Genomic DNA, 19,487 nt, shown 5'->3' on the forward strand with positions numbered 1-19,487 from the left:
GTTTCAGATACTTTTTGCCGCCCAAAAAACTTCAACATCCAACAATGAACATTGGGACAATATATTTCAACATCCAAATGTTGGGAATGATGAGAAATGGAATATGGAAAATTAATGTCTATTTTGTGATGTCATTACAAATGGTATAAAGGCATTATAATGAAAACATTGTGACTTGAAGAGCTTTTACACTGTGTATACCATGTTTACATCCTTTACGTTGTGTAGAAAATATCAAGGAGGAAGACAATGTTTTCGTGAAGATAGGAATGTGATTTTAGCTTTCTAACAAGATCATCGTGATGAAAATACTTTTGCCTCGTAACTAGCCACGCCCGAGGGAGCTCAGAGAGCGTGTCAGTATGACGGAAACGCTCCTCTTTACCAGAGTGCATAAAAGATTGAGTTAAGCATTATCAGATCAGACCAGAAGTACTCAAGCTGCAGCTTTTGTCTATATTGGTCCCGACCCTGAAAATCAACACGAGGTGAAGACGACAAAGTTGCCTCCACTAACAATCAATGTTACGGCTGAGTAGCAGTTCTAAGTACTGTATCTAAGAAGGTGAATTTAAGTGGGAACATCCTGTTACTCTCTGATTAGCCGTCCTCAGAAGACCACTTCCAGAACGAGTGAAAGTGAACAGACAACTAAGAAGAAGGACATTGTGACCTCTTGTGGACAATCTGAGCCTTACATCTAAAAGGCCATCCGAAAGAGAAGGCCCAATCGATCCCTTCCAACGAAGGCCTGGTTCCAACAGAGATACACGACGAAGATCTCCGGGCGGCAGTTCAGGACAAGGTATTAGGATTACTGTGAGCGTAGGCCCATGTGTATCAAAGTGTTTTCTCTCTCTCTCTCTCTCTTTAACTCGCCATCTTTTGTAACAAGTGTCATATTGTGTTAGTCCGCTAGGGACCCATTTTCATTGTATTAAGTGTCTAATTCCTACCTATACCATGTACGTGTTTGTATCTTGTGTTATCATTTTAATTAGTTAGTAAATAAATAATGAAATCAATTTGTGTGGTACAGAATGATCAGTAAGACCCGGGTTCGTGCAGACTTAAAGAGTCTACGACTTTCAGAATGAGGCTGATATGAGGTAAATTATGAATAAATGACTGTAGCTCAGTTGGTAGAGCATGGCGCTTGCAACGCCAGGGTTGTGAGTTTGATTCCCACGGGGGGCCAGTATGAAAAAAAAAAAAAGCATGCACTCACTAACTGTAAGTCGCTCTGGATAAGAGCATCTGCTAAATGACTAAAATGTTAAAATGTTAAATGACAAGAGATATCTAGATATTTTTAGAGTTAATTCGGGAAACGGTAACTCGCTAAACAACTTTTCCCGTGGTGCCCCAAATTCCTAATGAGTTAATTGTTACATGATTAATTTAATCTAGTAACAATTAAACATAGTAGGTAATTATTCAATAAATAATAGTCATCACAATAATGAAAGTCACGTCACGACAACAGCTTTGTATTAGTAAAAAAAAACATGGCATGCTAGCTCCATCCTGGTGGCGCAGTGGACTAATTACATTCATAGAGAACAGAAGATCATAGGTTAGGATCTCACTGATGCTGTGCCACAATAACAAAATAAATGTATTTGCATGATTAATGCCTAAGCAAATTAATTTCCATGTGTCCTATATGTGCTTGGGGTTCAAAACAGTTAACCTAAGCAAGCAGTCTTATCGAAACGTGTTCACAGAATGTTAATAAAACCTCCCATTGAACCATAGTAAAACGTTCTCAGAACCTCCCTACAACCTAAAAATTAATGTTCCCAGATCAGGCAAAATGTTCACTTCCATTCTGAGAACATTTTAAAAACATGTAGTTTTACCAGTCAGGAAACGTGTGGCTTCATTCTTAGAACCAATGGGAAAGCAAAAATGTACGTTCCCATAACTACCAAGGAACCAAATCTGCAAGCTGGGATAACATTCTGGGACTCATCATGACTCATGGATTTCTATAAACAGTACGACAAAACATTTTGCAGGGTTAAAAGTGATGTATTGCACTCTGTTCTACTGTTATGTTTGTTTGTCTGAAATACACTGAGTGTACAAAACATTAGGTACACCTTCCTAATATTGAGTTGCACGCCCTTTTGCCCTTAGAACAGCCTCAATTCATCAGGCATGGACTCTACAAGGTGTTAAAAGCATTCCACAGGGATGCTGGTCCATGTTGACTCCGATGCTTCTCACAGTTTTATCAAGTTGTCTGGATGTCCTTGGGGTGGTGGATCATTCTTGATACACGGGAAACTGTTGAGCGTGAAACACCCAGCAGCGTTGCAATTCTTGACACACTCAAACCAGTGCGCCTGGCATCTACTTCCATACCCCGTTCAAAGGCACTTAAATATTTTGTCTTACCCAAACTCACCCTCTGAATGGCCACATACACAATCCATGTCTCTATTGTCTCAAAGTTTAAAAATCATTCTTTAACCTGTCACCTCCCCTTCAGCTACACTGATTGAAGTGGTTTTAACAAGTGACATCAATAAGGGATCATAGCTTTCACCTGGATTCACCTGGTCAGTCTATGACATGACAGAGCAGGTGTTCCTAATGTTTGTACACTCAGTGTGTCTTTCCACTTCACTCAAGTGCATATTTAAGGGGTCAGTTTCCCGGACACAGATTAAGCCTAATCCTGGACTAAAAAGCATTTTCAATATACATTTTCCATTGAACTTGTTTTTTAGTCCAGGACTAGGCTTAATCTGTGTCTGGGAAACCGCCCCAAATGTACTCAATTCATTAGATGTCTTCTTGTGTTCATTTTCAAACTCCATGCACGTGTTGAATGCCATGATTACGGTCAGGAGTTTTTTCCTGACCAGAAAAAGGCCCAGAGGTTTAAGGCCAATTTCCTTATTACCAGGGCCAGATATAGACATGTGGATTAAGGCCAGGTCAGGAATAGTGACTACTAATGGATAATATAGGCTAACAGGCTAGGTGTTGATCACATGGGTAATAGCCAGACAGGATAACACAGTCTGAAGTGAAATTATCTAATTGCCCAGAGAGAGGGAAGGTGGTGCTCAGAGTTCCTCCTGACTTCCACTTGTAGTCTAGAGAAACAGTCACTGGTAAGTAGCCTAGTTCTATAAACCTGGTCCCTGTACTGGACAGTATGTACTGATGCCAGCCAAGTCATCATGCTGTGTACGTGATTTAACCGAGTCATGTTGAAGGCCTATCTAAAGTCAGGTGGCAGGTGAATTAGGCACACACAGATCTGAGACCAGGCTAAAGTTAGGTTTCCTAATAAACAGGCTCATACAGGACATAACATTTGTTTGACATTATCATCATGATCTATTGAATAGTTAATCACCATTTAATGCATTATTTCTAAGTTGGTGAACATACAGAACTGAACTGAAGCATGGATCCACTGACTGTCACTGTGCTGCCATCTGTTGGTAACCAGGATAATAACACTGTGAATTGTGAAGGGAGTCTAGATAAATCAGAGAGTTAGTCATATTTCACGGTCATTTCAATGCAGTCAAATCGTTAGATTAATTGAGATTCCAGTGCAAGATTAGAAAGGTGCTTTGTATTGCCATTTTTGCATTGTAATTTCTATTCCCATGCTGAAGCAAAGTGAATTCAGTGGTTCCAAGACTTGATTGGTAAATAACAAACATCATGAAAGCTCTTTGAGTTTATAAAACAGACCGCATTCACAGAAGTGCATTCATACCTAGCATGTTTAAATTGCTTAGTGATCTACAGCATACACCTTGTAATAATATGCTATAGTAGGTACAGTAACTGGTGCACTACTGTAATACTATTGAAGGGATTTGTCACTAGATGGCAGTATTGTTAATCATTTCTCATCAACAGTAATTTCGGTTTAACCCATTCAGTTACCACAACCAAGAATAAAGCCAAGCAGGTCGGTCACCCGTGATACAAGTCAGTATTCAACGTCCATCCATCAGAAAGCATGACTTGATTCAATATCAACACTGCATGTCTAAGAATGGTATATACAGTATACAAATAAATTGCTTTTGACATCATTATGTGACATAACTGTTGAATAATCACTAACACTAATCACTTAACAGGTAACACTAATCAGGTTACCTTTTTGAATGTATTATAAAAACGACATAACAGGTGATAACACAAGCTTATGGAGTACTTAGCCATCTTATGTTGTATCACTTTTATAAAGGCTTCATTAATGCATAAGGTCACCTAAAGTAAAATGCAAGAAGAGATTTTAATCTAATAGCTGAATCTCTTACATTTGTCATGTTTCTTATTGCAGTGCTAAACACATGATGTATTCTATTGATACTGATAGAATGTAAACCTCCATAGAATGTATAGAATTCACCATTCCACTTCAATGATATATTTTCCCACCAGTACTTCCCTGGTGATGCTCTCCGTCTGTACTTCATGTGTAGTTCTTAATGCAGAACACCCTTCTATACACACACACACACACAAACTGAATCTCATTCACTCTCGCGTTCTATCTCACACAAACACACACACACACTCCCCCTCTCCCTCCTTCCCTTCTAACTCTAAAGACCATAACCTAATTGATTCTCATGTTCATTATCTTCTCCCAGGGTCTCTCTCTCCCTCTCTCTCTCTCTCTCTCTCTCTCTCTCTCTCTCTCTCTCTCTCTCTCTCTCTCTCTCTCTCTCTCTCTCTCTTCTCTCTCTCTCACTCTCTCCCTCTCTCTCTCTCTCTCTCTCTCTCTTTCTCTCTCTCCGTCTCCCAGCGAACAACAAAACCAGTGGAGACAGAACAGAACAGTCTGCCTCTCACACTGTGAGGTTGACACGACCCTCCCCCTAAAGAGGCAGAAATAGAGGGTCCGCTTTGAAGTCACACCCCCGCAAAGCAAAGGTCAAAATAATAAATGTAGGTCCAATTGAAGGGTATGCAGGGGGGGACAAAAGGCTCCAAAAGGGGGGCGAATGGTGTATTTTGGTCGGGCAGTCCCTCACAGTCCCTCACAGTGTACTAAAGGCATGATGAATTCATAGAATCAGGCATAACCAAAGACGGAGTAGCAGGGGTCCTCGCGGAGAGAATAGGGTTTTTTAACTCGGCAGACAGGCCTGGCTCCTGCATCCTACTCTTTTTGTAGGCCATCCGTCTTTCTTTCTCTCGCTCTCTGTCTGTTTCTCCTTTGCTCGCTTAACCTCTCAGAGACACACTCTCACACACACACACACAAACGCACACACACACTCTCACACACTCTCTGACACAAACACACAGACATTCTCTCTCACACACACACACACACACAAACACACAGACATATACACTCACACACAGAACACACACACTCTGACACAAACACACACAAATTCGCTCTCTCTCACAAACTCACACACAAAACACACACACTCTCTCTGATACACACACATTCTCTATCACTCTCTCTCTTACAGACACACTGACACACACACACACACACACCGTGTTTTCACTCTTTCACTTGTTTGGCATCTGCATCACCTCTTCACCTCTATTGAAAGGCATAATTAGAGGCACTGATGAATCACAGAGCCATCCCATAGACAGGGCCCATCAGCTGCAGCAGCTGCTGCATGTCACATTGTGGCCATTGTGGTTCACAACAAGTCACTTTCATTTATGTCAGTCTTTGAGGAACTAGGGGCTATGTCATTTAAATATGAGCAAGTTTGGTGCAGGTAGTGTTTGGTTGGATTAAAATATTTTATTCATTTTCATTCAACATTTCATTAAAACATTTTTGCCAATTATTGTATGGTTGAATGATTTAACCAAGCATACAGATTAATGGTTTTATTTCATCTGTAGGCCTAGTAATTTGTTTTCAACAAATATTTCATGAAATGTCTATATGAATATCACAAACTGATTTAGGGTATACTACACCATTTCGGTCTCACAGTCACTATCCAATATTTTTAGTTACTAAATGTGCTAAGACATTTAGTGGAATTCAATATAGTAGGCTAATACATTTTTCCCATGTCAGAAGTAAATAAACTTCGTCAACATGTGTAAAACTGTTGATCTGACTGTGTGTGGCATACAGTAGGCCTATAGAAAAGGTTATCTGGTGACCCTAATGCCTACCCTTTTATTTTTATTATAGGCCTACCCATCTAAAAACGTTCACCATTACAATAACATCTCAGAGTTCATGTGTAAAATATTCATTCCCTTTGCTTTATTATTCCCACCATCACCCATACACGTTTAATCTGTTGCGCATCATGTAGAGGCTCCAATTTCCTCTGGAGGATGCAACCAGTACCGAATTACATGCGCAATCCTGCCGTGAATCAGACATCACCACCGTAACAGAACGGTATTCACCATTCTCTGCTTTTCCCGTAAACATCCGCGACGCAAACCTACCTATCATCATCCTCGCACGCAGTAAGTAATTTTCCCCCCTTTGTTATAGCCTATGTGGAATATATTGTTATCGTTTATGTGGGCAATGTTATTGATCAGGCTTTATGTCTGCTTGCGCTTGCGTGAATATATCCGTAGTCTACGGTAGCCTATAGTCTACATTGCAAATGACATTATTCGATTGTCACAAAAAAAATGCATTGCCAGATGTAGAAACGACATTGGTTGCTTATGTCTTTGTATCTATTTGAGTATCAATAATGGCTGGATATATCAAGCTTATTGATACGGCTGAGAGCCCCTCGATATTAATCGAATGCGTGAAAGGAGTAAGCTAAAATTCATAAAAGTCTAAACAATTTCAAAGATGACATTGTCATTTGCGACAATGTATTGGTGTTCAAATTAGCTTTCATATCGAATTCTTGAATGTCAATTTCTTCTTGAAATCCATTGCCCTTGTAGCCTATGCAAAGAGCATCTCGAGCAGTCTGTGCCATGACATGAGGTTATAGGTTATGTATGGTGCTTATCGAAACGTATGTTACGACATGACGTGTGACGTGAGATGAGTTTCACCAGTCATGTCCATGTAATTTCTCTGTCTTGTTTGTTTTCGGGATGTTTGCTACCTGGCGGTTGTTCTTATCAGTAGAATCTCTGCCGCAGCAAACGCACTCTTTTCAATGCAGCAAGTTGAGATCAGATGCATTATTAGTGAACCCTGAAGAAAAAAGTTAACAGGCCTAGATACTATTCGTTTATAGAATCATTCTATTTTTTAGATTTGTAAAGCATTTATAAACATCACCTCCATATTGTACTTCCCAATCAGAATATTCAGAGAATATTGACCAAAAATATTAATAGAAAATATTAAGGAAACTATACTGATTGTCTGCTTATAATGCCATCCACATTCATCCAAACCTTGTTTCATTCCTTCACTGATGGGGGAACAGATTTGACAGCTGGCTCTTAGCTCATTCTGCATTGATATAGCATCAATCAGTCATCTGAATCACCATGGCACCCACACCTCCCTCCTACAGTAGCCTGCAATCTACAGTCTGAAGACGGTTGGCTGTACTGACAACCACATTAGCCATTATAGCCACCCACTCACTCCACAGTGCAACAATAGCCAGGCTAATGGAACCTGTAGGAAGTGTGTGTGTGTGTGTGTGTGTGTGTGAGAGAGAGAGAGAGAGAGAGAGAGAGCGAGAGCTAGAGAGCGAGAGAGCGAGAGAGAGAGAGAGAGAGAGCTAGAGAGAGAGAGAGAGAGAGAGAGAGAGCTAGAGAAAGAGAGTGTGTGTGCTTGTGTGTATTTTTTCGTGCTTGTCTGTGTTCCTGCCTGTGCCTGTGTGTATGATTGAACCTGCGAGGAACTGATCTTTGCCCCGTTGTTCACATCATCATTATGAGTCATTCTCACAGCGATACAGGATGGCGAGCTACAGAGAAGATGGTGTTGCGTTTCACACTGTGTCAACAAGCTAAGTGGCTTCTCACCTTTTGTTCCACATTTAGATGATGCACTGATCGACGAGAAGGGAGAACAGCACAGTTACACCAACAAACACATAGGATATGAACCCCACACAGCATGTATTCCTGCATCTACTGTGTATGTAGCCCACGCAACATCTTTACATGACGCACCTTGGAATTACAGCCAGTATGGACATAATAAACTCTATGCACATTGTCGAATGAAAGAGATACAGTAGACCTACCTGTGGAAATCAACATAATAACGATAACATCTGGTTTGACACAAACCTCCCAGATAGTGCAGGAGGAAGACAGTCAGAGGCATATCACAGCAGCCATTTGTATAAAGCTCTCACCATCATCATCATCATCACTATCGTTTTAACATCATCTTCAACTTCAGCCACACGAGGAACCAGGGAACAACTAAGTGGAATAAAACCAAGCTGCATTACCAAGTATTCTACCCTCTGCACAGTAAAGCCAAACGGAGTTGCGTTAACCAGCATCTAATCGATTGTTCAGCACTGTTTGTAATTGCGATCCAAATCATCCAGACAGACTGTCATTGCGAAGTAGTTAGAACCCAACAGAGCTGTGTTACCCAGCATCTGATCCTCTGCACTGCTTCTTTCCCCATTCAGATCGTCCAGGCAGGCAGACATGGTGAAGCTGGGCAGTAACCTGGCTGATAAGCTGGAGAAAGAACAGTCTATGGATGATGGCTTTGATAACATCCCCCTCATCACCCCTCTGGAGGTGAACCAGCTGCAACAGCCGTACCTAGACAAGGTAACAACGTGTGTGTGTGTGCGTGCGCATGAGTGTGTGTGCGTGTGTGTGTGCGTGCGCACATGCAGTGATTATTACACGTGTTCAGTACATCCTGTCTGTACATTACATTACAATACACGTCTGGACACACATCAAGCCTGCATCCCTTCTGAACCTACCATTGGTCCCTGTACTGTGCCTTGCCCCAGCCTCCCTGTTAACCCAATGCTTCAGAGTGCTGTGGCATCACCCCACACTATCTCAGACCTCTTAGAATACATAGTAGATCACACACACACACACACACACACCTTACAGTGCTATTTAAGGTAGCAGCCCAGTTTCAACCCAGCGATCTGACTCAGAGTGCTTTGTGTGCGATGCTGCTGTTCATCCTCAGGTAATCGTGAAGACCACAACAGAGTATCAGCTGCAGCAGAAGAAAAAGAAGAAGTTGTACGTGCCGGGAATCAGGAAGCTGAATATAAAACTGTACGACGAGGTATCAGAGAAGGTCAAGGTAAAGTCTTATCTAGGGGCTAGTAGTATGTTTACTGAAGTAGAACTACTGGGAATAATGGTGATATTCATGGTTGTGTGTGTGTGTGTGTGTGTGTGTGTGCATGTGTGTGTTTTTATGTGTATGTGTGTATGTGTTTGTGTGTGTGTGTGTGTGTGTGTGTGTGTGTTTGTATGTGTGTGTGTATGTGTGTGTGTGTGTGTGTGTGTGTGTGTGTGTGTGTGTGTTTGTATGTGTGTGTGTGTGTGTGTGTGTGTGAGTGTTCCAGCTCACAGGTTTGATCCTCATCACCCTTGGGTTCCTGGCTTGTCTTCTCCTGCTGGTCATGTACAAGGCTCTGTGGTACGATCAACTTACCTGCCCAGAGGGCTTCGTTCTCAAGGTAGGCATCACTAACACACATACACACACACACGTCTTCTATCCGAACAGCTTACATGTCCGAGGGCAAGATAGACTACTGAAAGCATCATCATCATCACACATAAACATAAACACACACTGCCTCCTATCCCAGTCAGACGGTCCTAGGGGGTTACATTCATTAAATTCACAGACAAGAAGCAGAGGTTGTTTCTCTAACTGTTTTGGTCACCTGCAATGTCTCACAGAGACCAACAGAGTTCTTATAATCGCCTTCACAGACGTAATTATCATCCAGTCCCAATGACATACTAATACACCCTCTCCTATAGTCCATACTTACTATACACCTCATCTAATACTCATACTGTATTCTGTTTACAACATATTTTCCCACCAGAGACTTCTAAGGGATTCTCTCCCACTCTTTCTGTCTCTTCATTCTGGTAACATAAACTCATTATCTCCTTAGGACACCTCCCAGGCATCGTGTACTCAGGCAACGCTCCACGCCTGTTACTCTCTATAAAGGCCTCCTGTCTTTTAAAGAGAGAGAGGCAGGCAAGGCTTTTTGGTCAGGCAGTAGATTGGAACGCCCGTGAATCAGAGAGGGGCCTTTCATAAAGGCTGAGCGTGACTAAACTGTGATTAAAGGCTTAAGACGAAAGGAGGGAGATGGGCAAGGGGGCCTTCCCGGCAAAGGCTTTTGATGTTGACGGGTACAGTGTAGCTCGCAGCGTTTCTCCACGGCTAATGTGTTGTTGGAGACATGGGGGAGGGAAAAGGAGAGTCAAACTGTCACAAGCCGGGCTAGAACTCCGGTCTCAAATGTGTAGAGCTGGGGGTACTACCCCTTAGCCACAGAGGAGATGTTGTAGGACCCAAATGAAACACCCCAGGCAATACTCCAGGTAAGTAGATTTAATGTTCCAAAACAGGAGGCAAAACAAAACAACTCCCCGAGGGGAGAAAAACAAACTAAAGATAACTTTGAATAACTTACTAGGACTGATACGGTGGGACAAAGCAGGAGACACATAGACAGGACGCAATAACCAAGTGAGAAACAAGGGGAAAACACACAGCTAAAATACTCAAGGGGAAACAAGGCACAGGTGACATAGATAAGCTAATTAGGACACATGAGGAAAAACTAAGGCAAAGGGGGAACACAGCTGACCTCTAGAGGCCAGGAGACAAACAGGGGAAGCAGGAAGCTGACAGGACCCCCTCCTCTAGGAACGACTCCTGACGTTCCTTCCAGAACACCCTGGCCCCAGGGTGCGAAAATCTCGGATCAACCCTGGGTCCAGGATGTCCCTGGCCGGAACCCAGGAGCGCTCCTCTGGCCCGTAGCCCTCCCAGTCCACCAGATACTGCAGAGAGTTCTGGACCCTCCGGGGAGTCCAGTATCCGGCGGACTGTGTAGGCTGGCTGGCCGTCTATGATCCTGGGAGGTGGCGGGGGTCTGTGGTGGGGGGCAAAAGGAGAAGACAAGACAGGTTTAAGGAGTGAAACATGGAAAGTGGGGTTAACTCTAAGGGAGCGAGGCAGAACTAAACGATACGACACAGGGTTAACCTTTCTAGAAATGCGGAAAGGGCCGATGTATCTCTGGGAAAGCTTCTTGGATTCGACCCGGAGGGGCAAGTTCTTAGTGGCCAACCAAACTCTCTGACCAGCTCGGAAACTAGGGGCCGCCCGGGCGGTGGCGATTAGCCTGACTTTGGTATCTCTGGGAGGTCCGAAGGAGGGTACACCTGGCCTTCTTCCAGGTCCGCCTACAGCGTTGGACAAAGCGCTGGGCCGAGGGAACACCAACTTGCGCCTCTTCCTCTGGAAACAAAGGAGGGTTGTAACCGAACTGGCATTCGAAGGGGGACAATCCGGTGGCTGAGGACTGGAGGGTGTTGTGGGCATATTCAGCCCAAATAATATAGGTGGCCCAAGACGTGGGATTACTGGCCGCCATACACCGCAGGGTGGTCTCCAGATCCTGATTAATCCGTTCCGTTTGGCCATTAGACTCTGGATGGAATCCTGACGATAGGCTGGCTGTGGCCCCAATAAGCCTGCAGAAGGCCCCCAAAACCGGGACGAGAATTGGGGACCTCGGTCAGAGACCACGTCCAGGGGAATGCCAAATATCCGGAAGACATGGTTCATGAGGAGCTCCGCAGTCTCCTTAGCCGAGGGCAGCTTGGGCAGGGGAATAAACCGGGCAGCCTTAGAGAAACGGTCTACCACCACCAGGATGACGGTGTTGCCCTGGGATAGAGGAAGTCCCGTAACAAAGTCCAGAGAAAGGTGTGACCATGGCCTTCGAGGAACAGGTAAGGGATGGAGCAGTCCCTGGGGTCGCTGGCGTGTCGACTTTCCCTGGTTGCACACAGGGCAGGCCTCAACAAAGACCTGCACGTCCTTCTTGATGGACGGCCACCAAAACCGCCCGTCGGAGGAACTCCAGTGTGCGAGCACTGCCAGGATGGCATGTCAAGGGCGACTCATGACCCCACTGCAAGACGCGGGCCCGAACCGAGAGAGGAACGAACAGGCGACCGGCAGGACCACCGCCTGGATCGGGCTCATGGGCAAGAGCTTCTCGTACCCTCTTTCTAGTTCCCACTGAAGAGGTGCGACGATCCTAGACCTCGGAATAATCGATGCCAAGGGCTTCTCTTGTACCTCGGGAGAATAGACTCGAGACAGAGCATCCGGCTTGACGTTCTTGGTGCCAGGTCGGTAAGTCAGGATGAACTGGAATCGATTAAAGAAAAGGGACCATCGTGCTTGCCGAGGGTTCATCCGCTTAGCCTGTTGGAGATATTCCAGGTTCTTGTGGTCTGTGAGAACCTGGAAAGGGTGCTGAGCCCCCTCAAGCCAATGGCGCCACTCTTCCAAGGCCAGTTTAACCGCAAGCAACTCTAGATCCCCCACGTGGTAGTTGCGCTCGGCCTCAGACAGGCGGCGAGACATGAAGGCACAAGGGTGTAATCTCCCATCCGCACCCCTCTGTGACAGGACGGCTCCCACCCCCACCTCTGAGGCGTCCACCTCCACCACGAAAGGTCTCTCTGGGTCAGGGGTCACCAGAATCGGAGCAGAAGTGAAGCGGCGCTTGAGATCCTCGAAGGCCCCTGCTGCTTCCGGACCCCAGTGAATCTTGGTCCCTCCTCCCTTGGTAAGCGTCATCAAGGGGGCTACCACCGAGCTGAAATTCTTGATGAACTTCCGATAGAAGTTAGAAAAGCCAATGAACCGTTGAACCTCCTTGACCGTGGCAGGTGTGGGCCAATCGTGGACCGCCTTGACCTTCTTGGGATCCATCTCTAGGTGCCCGGGAGTGACAATAAACCCGAGAAACTGAGTCTGAGAAACATGAAATTCACACTTCTCAGGCTTAACGTAGAGGTGATTGTCAAGGAGCCTCTGGAGAACCCGGCTAACATGCCCCTCATGCTCCTTCAGTGACCTCGAGAAGATGAGGATATCGTCCAGGTACACGAAGACGAACAGATTAAGCATATCCCGGAGAACATCATTAATCAGGGCTTGGAATACTGCGGGGGCATTGGTGAGCGCGAACGGCATCACCCGATATTCATAGTGTCCCGTGGGCGTAGTTGAACGCCGTCTTCCATTCGTCTCCTGGCCGGATCCGCACGAGATGGTAAGCATTGCGGAGATCCAGCTTAGTAAAAATGGGAAGCCCCTTGAAGCAGCTCAAAAGCAGTGGCCATGAGAGGAAGAGGGTATCGATTCGAACCGTGATCTTGTTGAGTCCCCGGTAATCAATACAAGGCCTCAGACCCCCGTCTTTCTTTTCAACAAAAAGAAGCCCGCCCCAGCCGGGAAGTAGAGGCATAGATGAGGCCGGCTGCCAAGGACTCCTTAATGTAGGTGTCCATAGCTGCGTGCTCGGGGAGGACAAGGAAAAGATCCGACCTCTAGGAGGGCAGCACCCAGGGAGTAGATCAATGGCACAGTCATAAGTGCGATGAGGCGGTAAGGCAGTAGCCCGGGCCTTGCTGAACACTGCTTTGAACCGATGGTAAACACTGGGGACTCGGGAGACGTCAACAGACTCTTGAAACTGGGTACTAGGGGCTGAGGAACTCTGAAGCATGCAGGTGAGTTGGCAAGTGGGACCCCCAGCTAAGAATGGTGCCAGTAGGCCAGTCGATCTGGGGATTATGTCTGCATAGCCAAGGGTGACCCAGGATAATAGGATACTCGGGAGAGTCAATGAGATAGAAGGTCTCCTCCTGCTGGTGTTGAGAGATGGTAAGTCGCAGGGACTGAGTCGCCTCAGTAACTTTTCCTGGTTCCAGAGGTCTGCCATCTAAGGCTGTAACTGCCTGGGGTTGAGGAAGTAGTTGGGTAGGGATCTTAAGTTCCTTAGCCAAGGTTACATCCATAAAATCACCTGCGGCACCGGAATCGATCATAGCCTGGACCCGATGCTGGTGGCCCTCCCAGGACAGAGTGGCTGGAATAGCTAGGACCGCGTTAGTAGGAGGAGCTCTAATTTTCCCCATCACAACCCTCCTGTAGCTGGGCGGGGACAGGCGTTTCCCCGAAAGCTCGGGGGCAAGTGGAGCGGAAGTGGCCGGCAACCCCGCAGTAGAGGGCACCGACGCTCCCTCATGCGACGTTCCCTTTCGTTGGAAGAAAGCCTGGAACGGCCTAACTGCATGCTCTCCGGGGAATCCTGGGGCAGTTCAGGAGCCGGGGCAGCTCTGAATGACGGAGTCCAAACAGGAGAAACAGAGCTGCTCAGAGGAACTTGGGACTGAGACACCTGACGGCGAGCCGTTCTCCGCTCTCTTAGACGATTGTCCAGGCGGATGGCCAAGGCTATGAGGGACTCGAGATCTTCAGCTGGTTCACGGGTGGCTAACTCATCTTGAAGGGGCTCAGATAACCCTCCCTGAAAGCAGACCCTCAGCGCTTCATCATTCCATCCGCTCCTTGCTGCTATGGTTCGAACTCAATGGCAAAATCTGCCGTGCTTCGGGGCCCTGACGGAGAGACAGTAGGCGCTTGGAAGCCTCCCGCCCACTGACAGGATGATCGAACACCCGCTTGAACTCTTCTACAAATGCAGCGTGGGAGTCACAACAGGCCTCCTGGGACTGCCACACCGCAGAGGCCCAGGCGAGCGCCTTGTCTGAAAGAAGGGTAATGAGGTAGGCAATCTTGGAACGGTCTGTGGGAAAACTTGAGGGTTGGAGCTCGAAGGTGAGGGAGCATTGGGTGAGGAAACCCTGACAAGAGCTTGGATCCCCAGAAAAGGGCTTGGGAGGTGGTAGTCGGGGCTCCGCCAACCGAGAAGGCCTGTCGTCACTGGGAGGTGACCGGGGGAAGGGGGAGAACCAAGGAGGCGTTCAAAGAGCTGGTGAAGGGAACTCATCATTTCGGCCAGGAGTTGAGAATGTCTAGCCATCAGCTCCTCTTGTCGGCTGAGAACGGCTTCATGGCGCTGGAAAGAAGCCTCATGTCGAATGATCACCGCCAACAGGTCCTGGGAACTGAGTGTTTCTGGGTCCATGATTGACTTGGTTATTCTGTCACAAGCCGGGCTAGAACTCCGGTCTCAAATGTGTAGAGCTGGGGGTACTACCCCTTAGCCACAGAGGAGATGTTGTAGGACCCAAATGAAACACCCCAGGCAATACTCCAGGTAAGTAGATTTAATGTTCCAAAACAGGAGGCAAAACAAAACAACTCCCCGAGGGGAGAAAAACAAACTAAAGATAACTTTGAATAACTTACTAGGACTGATACGGTGGGACAAAGCAGGAGACACATAGACAGGACGCAATAACCAAGTGAGAAACAAGGGGAAAACACACAGCTAAAATACTCAAGGGGAAACAAGGCACAGGTGACATAGATAAGCTAATTAGGACACATGAGGAAAAACTAAGGCAAAGGGGAACACAGCTGACCTCTAGAGGCCAGGAGACAAACAGGGGAAGCAGGAAGCTGACACAAACAGAGGGTGTCGTGGCGTTGTCTTTCGTTTAGTAGAGCGAAGGCAGCCAGGCTTGTTGTGAGAGGTAATTTCTCACACTACTGATGGAAGGTCAGGTAGTCTGTCAGGAAGCCTTGGTTTGCCCTCAGGGGTTTGTTCAGGAAGCTGATGCTACTCAATGGAAAACGCTCTTAAGGAAAACTCACTTGAAGCTTCTCCTGTCAAGCAGAGCTTGGCAAATTGGAGGTGGAGTTCCTTTCTTTATTCCTTCGACAGCTTACGTGTTCATTTATCTAAGGATGGCAACTCAGGTGTCATATCTAATGAGACGAAGCTGGCACATCTAGGTTTGAATATGAAAAATAATTTCCCTGTAGGAACCTTTCTCACCCTCGCCCACGCTGTGGAATAAGGCTTTGTATGACTCACCTGTAAAAAGTAGTTTCAGTGAAGGGTAAGGCAGTAGCATGTGACTTGGCCTCATCATTTATTGAGTCCTACCACAACCCATGTGATTATGATGACCAGAATACCTGCTGTCCCTAACCGTAAATAGAGGCAACATCATAATCCGACATCCCTTTGCGCACCTCTTCACAGACCCTTCTGCCTCCTGGATCCTTTCTCTTACAGAGTTGGGGGTCACTTTTTATTCACTCAATTCAGGAAGTGATTTAAAATTGCAAGTTTTTCTGTACCGTAATTCACATCCTGAAGTAAATAATACAATTGACACCAACCACCCTCTCTCTCCTCTTCCCCATGCAGCACAAGCACTGCACCCCAGCAGCAGTCCTGGAGCCCTGGTACTACACAGAGCAGCAGCAGAAGGAGGACCCAGGCGTGGCCCCCCGCTCCAGCAGTCTCTACACCGCCCTGGGTCACCTCAACCAGGCCAAGAGGACCACCACCGGCGCCATCATCCCCGAGCTGCCCCCGTCACCATGGTTCCCCGTCATCAACGCCCTGAAGCAAGCCGAGAGGGCCAAAGAGGAGGCGAGTCGTTCGAAGGAGTGAGGGATGCAGGGCTTTCCAGAGGGAAAGGGTTTAGGAAGGGGTGATGAGGATAGAAGGGAATGTGAGATCTCCGAAAGGAAGGGTTAGGAAGAGGGGATGGAGATGGAGATAAGGGGAAAAAGTGTTGTTTACTTGGGGGAGTTCCATATGAGGTATTGTGGGTAACGCTCCAAATGTCTGTTTAGGTGTCAGCGTATGTGACTCATTTGCAGTAAAGTTAATCTCTCTATGACGTTATCAGTGAGGACCACCGCCTTGTGTTGTGTGTGTGCGTGCCTGTGCGAGAGAGAGAGAGAGAGAGAGAGAGAGAGAGAGAGAGATGTGTGTATGAGAAGCTTTGGAGAACTGAACATAAGAAGATTCCCTGAAATTCTCACTAGATCGTCCTCATCAGACTGATATGATTTCAGGTTTTCATTATATTCTGAACTGAATGTAGAGTATCATTAGTAAATGTGGTCTTACAAGGTTTAGTGTTATTACGTTTAGATCGATTAATATCCTACAGGTTTAGATCTAGTCATGTCATGTCCTACAGGAAAAACAAGACATGTTTTTTGTAGATTTTTACATACACAGTACTGAAATAAAACGTTTTGTTCTGTTCAGGAAGCACACAGCCCACATTAATTTAGAAACCTGATTGTAAAAACCTCAGTAGATTTTCCAGCAACTATGAATAATTTGTGTATGAGGATTTTGGTACGATTGGGTACGATGATCTTGTATATTTGGGTTGATGTCATTTCCATTCAGATGATTTTGAATGTAGTAGACTAGCAGCTGTACAGGTAGGATTAATGTTTCATATTTCATATTTTAACATAACAATAACTACCTAGAGTATCCGTATCTTTGTGTTTTCAAGTATTTATTTAACTACCTATTTATTATGTGCTTATTTATATTTTAAGCAATTTATTTGCAGATTTTTTGATTTGGGTGAAAAGCTGGCAGGATTTATTTAATATTTTTTGAATATTTTTTTTGTGATTTTTTAAATAGTAAATACAATGCAATGCGATTCATATCAAGTTTGCATTCATCATAATTCATTATAATAACTGGCAGTATTTTTACCATGGATCAGATTGTAAATATGAATGTGATCCTGTCATTACGTCATCATTCACCACCCAGTGTTTATAAACCTTGTTGTGTTCTGAGTGCCAAATGTTTATGTCAGACCCATCTGCTCTGATGTCATCAATAAAGTGTTAAGCTTTCTCATTCCTAATCTGGGACTTGTTGATTTGGCCTTATTACCGTTTGTATGTACTTTCAATACACAATAGCAACATTTTATTTTTACAATCCAGTTTCAGGTGGTATCTATTTACCTGGTATTTACAAATTGTTTCTGTTAAGTTTAAAAAAGAAGAAAAGCAAGTAAAAGTACACTTTCTTTTTGTCCCAAAAAAAAATCAAGGGAGAACCAAGCGGAGTCCGTTATTTTCCCTGTCCATTATTCAGAGATGACTGGTATGCACAGAATGCAAAACATGACTTACCTCTTTTCTTCAAACCTCAGCTTAGCTATTCAGAACTGAGCCATATCCTCCTTTCTCTCTTTCTGTCTCTCCCTCTCCCGCTCTCTCCCTCTCCCGCTCTCTCGCTGTCTCTCTCTCTTTCGCTTTCTCTCTCTCTCTCTCTCTCTCTCTCTCTCTCTCTCTCTCTCTCTCTCTCTCTCTCTCTCTCTCTCTCTCTCTCTCTCTCTCTCTCTCTCTCTCTCTCTCTCTCTCTCTCTCTCTCTCTCTCTCTCTCTTGCTTTCTCTCTCTCACTTTCTCTCTCTCGCTTTCTCTCTCTCTCTCGCTCTCTTTCTCTCTCCTATTTCTGTCAGGGACTCTGCTGTGAGGCTGTCTGCATCTCATTTACACTCACATATTTTCACACCATCGCACTAAGCCCGGAGATGTGTGTGGATTTATGTGTGTTTTGTGTGTGTGTGTGTGTGTATGTGTATGGGCAGGCTCGTGTGTATGTGTGTGTATGCGCACATGTGTGTGTTTGCGTACGTCTATGTGCACATGCACCTACTGCATGTGTGTGTGTGCCTAGCCACGCTTGTTAATTAAATAGACATTACGCCCAGTTTAGACTGTGATGGGAGTTCTTTCTCTCCCCCTCCGCATGCAGTTGCTGAGTGACACACTTTGTCCTCTTGGCCTAGGGCATGGAACTACATAAAGTGTTAAAAAGTATTTATTAGGGCATTTACAGACCCCATGCTTGGACAAAGCATAGGATCTTATGCCAAGAATGCTTAGATTTGGGGCTGGGGGAAAATCATATAAAATCTGCTGGGTAGTCACGTAAAGGCCTCCAGTCCCGTTTCCCTCGCTTTACAACATCAACAGATCTCCACAGTAAAATAGCAGGTTGGCTTTTAATTTGTTCTGACTGTTTGGAGGCTCCACATTCCCCAGTATATTGCGAGGAGTCATTGCCAAAAGTAATTTAGGCTCATTTAGTGTATAACGTTCGCCATAATCAAATTCCTCTGGGGTTTTTCTGATGTCACACATAACGGAGGAGAATGTGAACGTGTGAGGTAACTGTAATGTTCTCTCGCTCTCATTTCATTGTTCTGTTTCATTTTTGATTTGGCTTGGTGATTACTCTCTCTCTCTCTCTCAGCTGCTGATAAGTAGGGAGGTGTAAATAAAGTATGTAAATGGAGAAACAAAGTGAGAGAATAGGAGAGAAGAAAGATAGAGACTGAACAAGGAATAAGAAAGAAGGGAGAGAGAGTCAGAAGAGAGATAAAGGAAGAAGAGACGAGAGGCAGTGGACAGAAGCGAGAGAGAAAGAGACAGACAGAAAAATACCAAAACGAAGGAGAAGAGACAATAGGAAACAGAGAGATAAGGGTAAGAACGAGAGTAAAATAAGGGGGAGAAAAG

General features: G+C 45.3%; 1 protein-coding gene across 1 annotated transcript; it reads left to right on the top strand.

The window, feature by feature from the left end:
• The first annotated feature begins 6,318 nt into the window (after positions 1 to 6,318).
• Positions 6,319 to 17,820, top strand: LOC121533081 (neuronal vesicle trafficking-associated protein 1). Its single transcript, XM_041838842.2, has 5 exons — positions 6,319 to 6,459; positions 8,577 to 8,724; positions 9,107 to 9,226; positions 9,495 to 9,608; positions 16,335 to 17,820. Exons 2-5 carry the CDS (start codon positions 8,596 to 8,598, stop codon positions 16,581 to 16,583), a joined length of 612 nt encoding a protein of 203 aa, XP_041694776.1. The 5' UTR covers positions 6,319 to 6,459; positions 8,577 to 8,595; the 3' UTR covers positions 16,584 to 17,820.
• Positions 17,821 to 19,487: the final 1,667 nt, after the last annotated feature.

The sequence above is a fragment of the Coregonus clupeaformis genome, unplaced genomic scaffold, assembly GCF_020615455.1.
Source record: "Coregonus clupeaformis isolate EN_2021a unplaced genomic scaffold, ASM2061545v1 scaf0189, whole genome shotgun sequence".
NCBI classification, from domain to species: Eukaryota; Metazoa; Chordata; class Actinopteri; order Salmoniformes; family Salmonidae; genus Coregonus; species Coregonus clupeaformis.

Excerpts from the sequence above, each read along its gene's own strand:
- LOC121533081 (XM_041838842.2), top strand. The coding sequence starts at position 8,596 with ATGGTGAAGCTGGGCAGTAACCTGGCTGATAAGCTGGAGAAAGAACAG. Across the intron at positions 8,725-9,106 it reads AACAGCCGTACCTAGACAAG|GTAATCGTGAAGACCACAAC; the intron begins GTAACAACGTGT and ends GTTCATCCTCAG. Across the intron at positions 9,609-16,334 it reads CAGAGGGCTTCGTTCTCAAG|CACAAGCACTGCACCCCAGC; the intron begins GTAGGCATCACT and ends TTCCCCATGCAG.